Source organism: Zingiber officinale, chromosome 7B, assembly GCF_018446385.1.
Source record: "Zingiber officinale cultivar Zhangliang chromosome 7B, Zo_v1.1, whole genome shotgun sequence".
In the NCBI taxonomy this organism is placed as follows: domain Eukaryota; kingdom Viridiplantae; phylum Streptophyta; class Magnoliopsida; order Zingiberales; family Zingiberaceae; genus Zingiber; species Zingiber officinale.
Window position 1 is genome coordinate 54,190,233 of NC_055999.1, and position 11,439 is coordinate 54,201,671.

General features: G+C 37.2%; 1 protein-coding gene across 12 annotated transcripts; it reads left to right on the top strand.

The window, feature by feature from the left end:
* Window positions 1-6,350: 6,350 nt before the first annotated feature.
* LOC122005750 (E3 ubiquitin-protein ligase RGLG2-like) lies at window positions 6,351-11,235 on the top strand. 12 transcript variants are annotated; one of them, XR_006118503.1, is made up of 11 exons: window positions 6,351-6,610; window positions 6,714-7,869; window positions 8,119-8,151; window positions 9,098-9,165; window positions 9,334-9,471; window positions 9,969-10,204; window positions 10,300-10,384; window positions 10,455-10,595; window positions 10,682-10,776; window positions 10,967-11,069; window positions 11,176-11,235. XR_006118503.1 is itself a non-coding variant. In XM_042560931.1 (8 exons), exons 3-7 carry the CDS (start codon window positions 10,100-10,102, stop codon window positions 10,979-10,981), a joined length of 441 nt encoding a protein of 146 aa, XP_042416865.1. In that variant the 5' UTR covers window positions 8,795-9,165; window positions 9,334-9,471; window positions 9,969-10,099; the 3' UTR covers window positions 10,982-11,069; window positions 11,176-11,235. The 12 variants fall into 12 exon arrangements, 1 of the variants encoding a protein (XP_042416865.1); XR_006118508.1 differs by lacking the exon at window positions 9,098-9,165 and having other exon boundaries at window positions 9,969-10,056; window positions 10,145-10,204; XR_006118500.1 differs by having other exon boundaries at window positions 6,714-7,513; window positions 7,788-7,869; window positions 9,098-9,471.
* Window positions 11,236-11,439: the final 204 nt, after the last annotated feature.

Genomic DNA, 11,439 nt, shown 5'->3' on the forward strand with positions numbered 1-11,439 from the left:
TTGTATGGACTCATTGTATCATATTCCGATGTATATAAAGGCATTTGTTTTGATTATTATACTTACTTGTATTGGTGCAAATAACTAAGTATAATAACGTCCTTGAGTAGAAGGTTCTTATCTATATCAATCGATTGGTTGAATCGATAGTGAGATGATATAGAGAACACTACTCTTAATTATTCCTAGTTAAGTATTAACATTCAGGGGCAATGTTAATGCGACGAGACTAGCATGTTGGTCAACTCGATGACTTGATCTCACAAGTCATGGATATAGGGGTATGCATTGGAAAATGTATACTGAATGACCAGCCATGAGAAAGTATCATGGATCGTTATATGAGTGCCATATACTTTCTCATGTGACTATTAGTATGACTATTAGTCTTTGGACCTGAAGTCACCATGATTCCCTACATAAGGAGTTGCATACTTTGGCTTCGTCAAACGTCACCCGTAACTGGGTGGACTATAAAGGCGATTACTGGATATGTAACAAATTATGCGGAGGGATGTGAGTGTTGTAGATGAGATCTATCCCTCCTATATAATGGGAGTGACATCATTATTCTTGATAGAGTGAGACCACTAAGTGTATGGCCATGCCCAAATGAGTCAATATGAGATATTGAGCTCATTTGATTATAGTGAGTCTACTTGGAGTTCAAGATTTAGATTGATCAGAGGATGACACCGTCTATGCCTCAAATTGATCAATCTAGATGTCAAGGATAGAAAGACATTGTTATATATTGTGAAGAGTCACAATTAATAGTCACAAGGTGATGTTGGATCTCAACATTCTTGTAACTTGGGTAGTAATGATGTGTTGCTAGATACCGCTCATTTCTTATGCTTCTAAATGGGTTTAGGAGCATTGCCAACGTTACAAGAACCTATAGGGTCACACACAAAGGGCAATTAGATGGACATTAGGTTCATATGATGAACCAAGAGGATTAGGTTCATATGATGAACCAAATTGGATTAAGAGTAATCCTAATTAAACTAATTGAGTTGGACTCAATTTGGTTCATGTGTTAAATGCGTCTAATTAGATTTGAATTCATTGAGTCAATTTAATTCAATGGATATAGATTCATTATATTAAATTGGTTTGAATCAAATGGTTATATTTGATCAACCATGGGAGAGAAGAGGTCAAGTTTGACTTGACTTGAGAAGGGAAGAATCTTCCACATCATCAAGGATAGTACATGTGTGTGCCATCCCATGAGGGAGATCAAGGGTTGTGACTCTTGGTATTCCATGGAGTTTAAAACTCCTCATGAAGTGGCCGGCCATATTATTGTGTGGGTTACAATTTTTTGTGCTCATTCACTGCTTCTTCTTCCTCTTCTCATCTTCTTCTCTCCCTCTCCTCTACCTTGGCCGAAACCTTCAAGAGTGCTAGCACACTCTAAGGTTTCTTCTCCACCTTTTGTTCGTGTGGATACACATAGAGGGGTGTTCACTTGACACCCTTGAGATCCGGCGAACCTTGGACGAGCGGGATAAGCGAAGGGCTTCACATCAAAGGTATAACTTTTCTACCATATAGATCTAGTGTAGATCTAGGATTCGAAAACTTGTACATGTAAATTTTAATCTTCGCACGAATCCGGTGGCGTGGAACTTCGGGGTTTCTGCAACACAAAAAGCTATTTTTGCGGCCTGAAAGTCCCAACACAACCGTGGTATCAGAGCCACGTGCAAAGCATGTACAAGTTTATATTTTAATTTTATGAAAATATTTCAGATCTGTAAGTTTCTGTAAGTTTTCTATTTTTATAGATTTTGTGAGTATTTTTCTCATAGAAGCGAAGCAACAAGTGCTTAGACACTTGTAGGCTTCGACTACCAAGAAAAACCTTCCGAAATGCCAAGGTCTCGCCCAAATTATTTTGGGACTATAGCTTAAGGCACTGTTAGATCAAGATGGGATACTCACGATATTTATTTCGCGAGAGGGGGCGCTGCCCCTAACCCCGCAAGGGGCATTGTCCCACGATCGCGCTCGAAAAACCGCTAAACGGGACTGCCGGGAAGTTGTGACTCATAAAATCGATAAAATCAGTAGTAAAATTATAGAAATTTATGTAAAATACATAATTTAAAATTATGTGTGATTTTGTGATGGTTATGGCCCAAAAACCCTAATATGATTGGTTAAAATGTGTTGTAATTCATAATATGGCTTGCGCGCCATTTTTGTGTTGTGCGTGTTGTATATGTTTTATGCGACCTGCACGTCGTGCCTCTCTTTTATATTCTTGTTGTAAATAAATTTTAGACTCGAATGTAACTCGAATTTCACATTTGTAATGTACAAAATGAAGCGGTGGAAGGTCCACTCAAGAAGGAGTTACGAGGAGGGTGATTTCAACACATGGCGGTCAAAGGGAGGCACTTGAAGAAGTCATTGACCCTAGGTTGACCATCCGATCATTTCATTGGCTTGAAAAGATCGTAGTAGGGCCATGACCTCATCACAAAAAAATAATTAATTATCTATCATTGCTTGTGTATGTGATGCATGATATTGTAGGGTAATTAGTGCCTTGATGCGTATATGATACACATTCACGATTAGATTAGATCTTAATCAAGTCAACTCGAAATGCCTACTAAGTTTTGATACTCATTACTACCTCGATCATTTGTTGTTGTTAAATCTGCCAAAGCAGAGCAACACATATTAACTTGGTAGGGTGCGGAGGGACAACCTTTGTCTCGCCTATCAAAGCTTGGGTGAGTACAAACTCAATTAGATTGAGCATAACTAGTTATCTCAATTGGATCGGGTAAAACTATAGGCATTTTCCAACGGTTGGACGATAGGATAAAAATCACATTAATACTAAATCTTGGGCGATTTAGCCAAAACTAACTCAAGTTTTAATATAAATGAGATTTTTGATCCTATATACAAGAGTTGCATAGAGATGTAATTGATAAATTTGTTATCTACCGATCATACTAAGTCTTGGGTGATTTAGCCAAAGCTAACTCAAGTCATACAAAAATTATAGCTAATTAGTATGAATCTAGTAGTATGGTTTGACCACATCCATGACTTGATTCTACAAAAGCTCTATAATTCAGTGGGAGCATCATTTAGTTAAAAACCTGTAACGCCCGCCCTCCCTGCTAACCCTAAGGGACGGGGCTACGATACTCTACGTACATATTACAGCGGAAGACTTAAAATCATTTTTCTTAGTTTAATAAAAAACCGAACTACACTAACATGGTTTCCATAACATGATAACAAGTTAAATAAAAACATAACATCAAGTCAACCATATAGTACTACAATTTATGAAACCAAAGTGAAATTCTTAAAAGTTCTTAAAGCAGGTTCTTATTTGGTTGCCTAGCCACCGCCACACACATCTCCTTGCCTCTCCTCCTGCTCCTTTAGCTCATCCAGCTTTTTCCTTTATCTGTTGTACAAGGAAAGTAAGCTGTGAGCACTCATGGCTCAGTAAGTTCCTTTCCTACTCACTAAAACCAAAAATCAACACATAATCAAAGAATGTCTCAACTTAACATGATCTCAACTAGTCATGGCATAACATATCATATTCTTTAAGCATATCATGCAGCATAACATAATCATATGCTTAAAGCATAGCATGAAACATAACATAATCATATCATGGCATATCATCTCTTAAAGCATAGCATGAAACATAACATAATCATATCATGGCATATCATAAATCATAGCATCATCACAACATGATCATAAAGTATATGCAATATGATTTTGAAAACATGTATCCGAAAAACATGTGTATGTCTCATGATCTTTAAAACCATTTATTCTTACATATATACTTGAACATAATCTCAACATAAAGGGGATCCCGACTATGTACCACATACATACATAATGCGCGCATCCTAAGTAGACCCAAGGTAGCTAGTCTTGAACCTACTAGGAAACTAGGCCCATAGCTCGACCTAGGGGCACGTAAGGAGCCCACCCTTTACTAGGCCCGTAATTCAACCTAGGGGCACGTAAGGAGCCCACCCTTTTGGTACAAGCCACATAAAGTAAAGTACATGTCATACTTATACATATCATACATCGTAAAAGCATGCATCACTTAGGCACATATCATATCATAAAAGTATGCATCACTTAGGCATACATCATGTCATAAAAGTATGCATCACTTAGGCATACATCATATCATAGAAAAGTATGCATCACTTAGGCATACATCGTGTCATAAGGGTATGCATCACTTAGGCATACATCATAAAAAGAATACATTACTTAGGCATAGGTTGTAAAAACATGCTTATCTTAAGCATAGAGCATATCATCAAGCATGCATAATTTCACCACATAACATATCATGTAAGCATGCATATATTAAGCACATAGCATATCATCAAAGCATGCATATTTCTATCCACATATCATATCATAAAAGCATGCATAATTTAAGCACATATCATATCATGGAAAGTATAAATCACAAGCATACATGTTTAAGCATAAGGGGTGTATCATGTGATTATACTATCATAAGAAACATGGTAACATAGTTAACTTGGGTTCTAAGCTTCCTAATCCCTTGGGTTCTTATCATGGCTGAACCCCTTAGATCTCATTTTAGATGGAAAACAACCTCCAAGCGTGTGGAACCTAAATTATCATCACATCAATTTCATAGGAAGCATTATAAGCATGATTAACTTGGTTTCTAAGTTCTCCAAGTCCCTAAACTTCATGTGGCCGAACCCTATCAGTATATAAACAAGGTCCCAAATGTCATGAAAGCATGGAAACCTTAAACCATATTTATAGCATTTTTTTTTTCCAAGTAACATAGTAAGCATATTGAACTAGTTCCTAAGTCCTTCAAGCCCTTAACATATGTCATGGCCAAACTTTTAACAAGTATTTTTTAGGGCTAAAAATAAACATACAAGCATATGAACTTGAACTAACATCATGTATAAATTCATAACAAGACATTATACAATATGTATGGCCGAAACCTACCCTAGCCTCAATTAGGTCATTAAACAACATATAGCATGAGAACTTTGTCTTTCTACTTATCATATTTCATGTAGAGTGACATAAGCATATTTAATTTTTGTTCTAGGGTTTCTAGGGCATCTATCCCTTCATGGCCGAAACATAAAATGGTCCATTAAGGTCATGGAAAAATTATACAAGCATGTGACACAATCAACATATTAACATATTTCCATAAGATGCATTTCCAACACAATTGGTTTCAATTCTAAGGTCTCTAGGTCTTTTAAACCCTACTTGGCCGAAACTCAACAGTATATAAACTTGCTTCAAATAGCCTAAAAGAATAAGAAGTCATACAAGTTTCATAGCATGTATAAAGACAAGCATAATAAACATACATGTGAATTGTGTCTTAGGCTTCCTAGGTTTCCTTCCCTTTTTCTTTTATTTTTTCCTCATGGCCGAAACCTACCAATCTCTAAACTAGGTTTTAAGTGGCTTAAAACATGAAAGACCTAAGTAAGTTTCATGGCAAAAATTACTAAGAACATCATATACAAAGTTGGTTCATAAACAAGCTAGGACCCTTGTAATCTTACATGTCATATATCATGTAACTAATTTTCTACACTCCAATTAAACATGAGAGCATTAAACAACTTTCATATCATAATATCACAGAGGTCTTGAGCATATTAGAATTTTTTTTAAGCTTTTCTAAACTATCCATCTTATCATGGCCGAAAATCTACAATAAAAGTTCATGCATTTCTAGCAATGTTCAACATGAAATTCTTCAAGAGAACTCTATATTCTATCATACAAACATGTTTACTTAAATTTAAAGGTCTTCCTAACCCTAAGTCCTTTTCTTGGCCGAAACATATAAATGGATTTCTTTTGGTTCCAAGTAACTTTTAAGCAAGAAAACCAATAAAAGATCCTTAATAGTTCATGGAGAGAATCTTGTACTAGTTTGGTTACACAATATTTTCCCTAACCTCCTTAAAATATTTTTGGCCGAAATTCTAGGGTTAGGTACTCCTCTGATCAAGCATCATTTACACTACAACAAAAACCTTCATAGACATCAGTGGAACAACAACAGTTTTAAGCAAAAACCGATGTCTTTGAGTATTTTACACCGGTTTTTCCAAAAACCGGTGTCTATGAGCGCAGATTTTCGCTCATAGACATCGGTTTTTTAGGCGATTTCTATGAGCGCCCATTTTTTCGTTAATAGACATCGATTTTAACATCGGTTTTTAAAATCCGATGTCTATGATAATTTTCCCACCAATACTTAGCTAAAATTTTCTAACTCTCACGCAAAAACCAAGTCGCGCGCACCTTTCTCTCACGCAAAAAACCTAAAGTCGCACGACCTCTCTCTCACGCGAACTCCTCCGCCGCACGCGAACTCCTCCGCCGAAGCCCTCTCATGCGATCTCCTCCACCGAAGCCCTCTCACACGAACTCCTCCACCGAAGCCCTCTCACGCGAACTCCTCCGGCGAAGCCCTCTCCACCGAAGCCCTAAACCCTAAGTCCTCTCCGCCAAAGCCCTCCACTGACTTGAACATCTTCGTCGAGATCTTTCTCAGGTTAGATTTATTTTATTTGCTTTCGGTTTTCCGCTCCTCGGCATCAGCCCTTTCATGGTCCTTGTGAAGACTGAGCTCTGTGTCTCTGCTTGCTCCTGACTAGGCTTCCCTTTCATAGCGGGGAGCTTTCTCCAGCCTGGGCTCTCTCTCCGGCCACCTAGCTTTGGCTAGCGGTGCCTGCTTAGGCTAGGCTTTCAGATGCACTTGCTCGTTAGGCATGCCTCTTTCGGGACTGGTAAGTAGTTCGGGTAGAATGCCTCTCTCGGGACTGGTAAGCTGGAAGAAGGTGCTCTGGCGCCCCTGCTCTGGTGGACCTCTGCCGCTCGTGAGTCAGACTTCTCTCTACGAATGAAGACAAGGAGGGGTATAGGTGGTCCAGACCTCTGCAGCAAGAACTCAGATGTGAGCTAGGGCGGACAGTTCAGAAGAGACTAGCGCTGCTGAGTCTTTCTCTTCTGATTCTTCTGATTGATTCTGGTCCTATCAAGGAGCTTGAAGATCATATTACTATAGCCCAGCTTGAAGACCAGTCGGAGGCTAGGAGGAGGGGTACCGTGCTTTGACTAAGATGCCCGGCCCAGAGGGAGCTCTCCCCCAGGGAAAGCATTGCATGTGATCAAGCAGCAGTGGAAGACTATAGATAGGGCTAGCAGACTGAGGGAAGCCCTTAGCTACTAGTAGCATGTTGAACGGATGTGGGACTGGTTTAGGACTCATTTCCCTGGCTTGCCTCCCTCTATCGTTGGAGGCCCACCCAATCTTCCCTGGCATGATGAGGGGGAGCAGTCCCTAGGCCTATGATCCGGAATTTTTTGTGTATTATGTTGTGATCCTTCTCGTCAGGATCTTTCTCACCTAGCCTCCTAAACTCCAAGAAAAACAAATAAGAGCAAACAAAGGCAGGTCAGTCACACGATAACACCTTCATCGTTTTTTCCCTAATTCCAACCAGTACTCTAAACAATGTTCAATCAGATTTTTTTTTTCTTTTCAAGTTTTCTTCTGTTAGACATTAATTAATTACATCGCTAACGGTTTAGTTCATTGTTTACAAATTGCATCTGATTTGTCCCTGATCTATTCTATGCTGCTGACTTTTTGATGAGACTGATTAATTTTTATTGCATCGGATTTGCAAATCACTTCCATTTCAATGTTCATATATTGAGACATGCAGGAAGAAAGGGATTATATTTGTGGCCATTGATCAGAGCCGGTCTCTTCTGGATCAAGGTCCTTTTGACATTGTTCTTCACAAGGTCAGTAAGTAGTCCAAAACTTAATGATCTTTCATTTAATCACTCAGAAAAATTAGCCTAAGAATGATCAAGGCTAGCACTAAACTTTGGTAGATAGATGAAAGATCCTTATTTTGAAAACAGGCAACAGATTGTAGGCATTTTCCTTTTAAGAATTCCTCTTACTGGCACTTTTTACGATCCTTGAGGAAATGCATTCATCCAACTTTTCTTATCAATCTATAATTTTTTTTTGTTTTTTTTTTGCAGTTCACTGGAAAAGAGTGGCAACATGTCCTGGAGGTAAATAAATAAAAGTCTTCATTCTTCCCTCTTTAGCCGATCCGGATAGTTCATGATTTAAATTGTGCTCATTTAATCAATCTGAATGATAATAGTTCAGAGTAATATATGGATTGCTAATGAGAGATCTAGAATACGGTTCTCTTGAGATTGCATTTAAATATGTATGACTTGGGATTTTTTCCCTTAATATGATTGAACAGTAATTAATTAATGCCTCACCTTCATCGTTTTTCCCCTTAATCTCTGTTATGCTTCGTTCTAGTTAGAATATTGCAGAAAGAATGTCTTTCCTTTTTGATGTCTTTCATTTACTTATTTATTCTATCATAAACATTGTTTAGAGTACTAGAATCGCATGGTTTGAACAAAAGTATTTCTCTTCCTCCAATTCCGTATTACTAAACAAATTAAATGAGATAGAGTGGAAATAAGATAAAGATAACACAACTCTTTTCTTTTCTTTTCACTTTAGAGTTTAGACCATTTCATATCACTTCTATTTTTCCCACTCTAAGTAAACACTGCCAAAAGAATACACTATATCGAGAAAAAAAGGAAGAGTGTAGATTAGAGATCACAGAAATTGATCAGATAAAATTTTAAATTAAATAATAATAAATGTACTTTAATCTGACAACAGATATTGTTTTGGAATCAACTGCTGTATAATACATACTTATGGCACAAAGGATAAAGTAATAAATGAGGAATCTCGGACTTCAGTATAATACAACAAAGTTATCAGCTGTGGCTGTCTCTTGCTTCATGGCACACTCATAGTAAGATACAGATAATCTGACAGTCCTATCATTTTTTCTTATATAAGCTTCTGCTCTTAGTATACTTAAATGCTTTTTTTGACAATGATGCTTAGGATACTCTTCGCATTTTTTTGTACCATTTATTTGTTAAATATTGTTCCCAACTCCATTTTTGTTTGCAGAGTTGGGGAAGGATGATTGCTACTGACCACTAGAAACATGTTCTTATCTTGTTCTACCTATTTTGCAGGTGCTTTGCTAGCCAAGATGGAAGTCTTTTGTTTAAACCAATAATCTAGATTGTTTTTTTTTAATCACAACTACTAGCACCATTTTTTGTTTATGCATATGCACTTCTCTGTCCTATGCGTAAAATGTCTTTGATGCCAGTAGTGACCAACAAATCTGTTCATTGCAGCTCATGATATTTGTAGATTATGCTGGAGGATTTCTTCCAACTGTCAATCATAGTCCTTGGAATGGCATATCACTTGCTGATTTTGTCATGCCATTATTCTTGTTTATAGTTGGAGTTGCACTTTCCCTTACATATAAGGTAATCCATCAACTTCATAAGTAAAGTTACCTTCTTACTGTCTTTTTTCTAGAATTATCATAAGTAAAGTGACTTTGTCCCAACTACATTGTGATGTCTTTCTTTCAGATTGCTTTCACAACTTATTATTATGTAAGTGCTTGCTTTTCGTATTCCATTATGCAATATATAAAGAAAGGAATGTCTGCAAGAAATCACAAGAGATAATATGTCCATGGCCAATTGAACCGAGGTGCTAGATCGGGGTACTGGAAAGCTGAAGGGAAGGAGAAGCAAGTGGTGGCTTAATTTATTTTATTAAGATTTTTGAACTTACGCATCACCTTCAGATTTAAGTTAGTTACTTTATTTTCATTATCTTTGAAGGACTACTGTTATTATATATTTTCCTGGTTTCTTATCATGGTTATTCCTTATCCTCTATCCTTTATGTACTTTCTTTTGCTTTAGATGTTAGAACAAAAAGCAAACTAATGTAACCCAGTGTGCTGATGTAGTTGCTTCAAAAATAAAGCATGGTTAAAGATCCCCAGTAGATGATGCAGTGCTCATTCCTTGCATAAACAAATCCAAACACCAAGCAAGGTATATACATCATCGTCATCCTCCTCCATATGAGTTTCATTCCATGGCACACCCATCGCTCTCTCCAACTAACACGACCAGTGTAAAGAAGCCCAAGTTGGAACACAAGTTCTCGAGGATAGCCGATGGCTTTACCTCCTTACAGCAGGTAATTTATTTATTTCACGGAAGAATAAAGCTGTTTGAGAAGCCCATAATTAACGCACATTAATTATATTGCTCTGTGGCGTGCAATTTCAACAGGTAACAGAGGAGCTGACAAAATCTGGGCTTGAATCATCAAATCTCATTGTAGGAATTGACTTCACAAAAAGCAATGAGTGGACAGGTACAGGTCGATGGATTCTTGTGTTTCATTAAAGCACAAATCTAATTGAATGTCTCCGATCCGTCGACAGGTAAGAACTCATTCCATGGCAGCAGCTTGCACCACGTTGGAACTACTAAAAATCCTTATGAACAAGCAATTTCAATTATTGGACGAACCTTGTCATCATTTGACCAAGATAACTTAATCCCATGCTTTGGTTTCGGAGATGGTAAGCACACATGCAGTACTGCAATGTGATAGCGGAATTTAGCTTTTAATTAACCTTTGAAATCCATGGCTGGACTACTGGTGCAGCATCTACCCATGACAAAGATGTATTTAGCTTCTATATGGAGCTAGATTTGCAAAAGCCATATCCAACTCGAGGAAGTGACTTATTGACATGGGAGGTAGGTGTACCTCTTTAGTTCCGCTTTTAACCAAATATCCCTATAAAGATTCATTTGTGTGCTCTTAACAGATCTATTCCTACAACGTTGTTATCTAGGATTAGCATTTATTTTGTTAAATGTGATTTATGCACCTATAATTATTCTGGTGAAGTTAGCATTCTATTAAACTAGATTATGACCTTTGCAGAGAACTTATTGGTAACCAAGGACTTTGTGAAGATAGCAAATTTTGGCCTTGCTCGTGAAGTTCATTCGAAACCACCATTCACAGAATAGGTTTCAACACGCTGGTAAGCATGTTTATGACAAGCACTTGTGATCTTATATTTTTTATTTGATACATGTACACATTTGTTTTAGTTATTTGACATAGGGTGGATTTATGTGTTTTTACAGTTTACAAATCTCAAGTACTCCAGAGTTGAAATTGATGAAATGCAGTTCGAGTGGGCTGAATGCATGCTAGATTACATTTGAAGTGCGGTTCTACCTTGATGAGTTAAAAGAATGTTCTACCTTGATTTTGATATCTATTAGCTAGCTTTTGATGTAAAAAGAATGTTTGGGTATTTTATGGATATTGTTGTAAGAAGATTATTTATATAATTTGTGAATATTTGTGTATTTTATGGATATTATTGAATGAAGAATATTTGTACA

Excerpts from the sequence above, each read along its gene's own strand:
- LOC122005750 (XM_042560931.1), top strand. The coding sequence starts at position 10,100 with ATGGCACACCCATCGCTCTCTCCAACTAACACGACCAGTGTAAAGAAG. Across the intron at positions 10,385-10,454 it reads AAAAAGCAATGAGTGGACAG|GTAAGAACTCATTCCATGGC; the intron begins GTACAGGTCGAT and ends ATCCGTCGACAG. Across the intron at positions 10,596-10,681 it reads ATGCTTTGGTTTCGGAGATG|CATCTACCCATGACAAAGAT; the intron begins GTAAGCACACAT and ends CTACTGGTGCAG.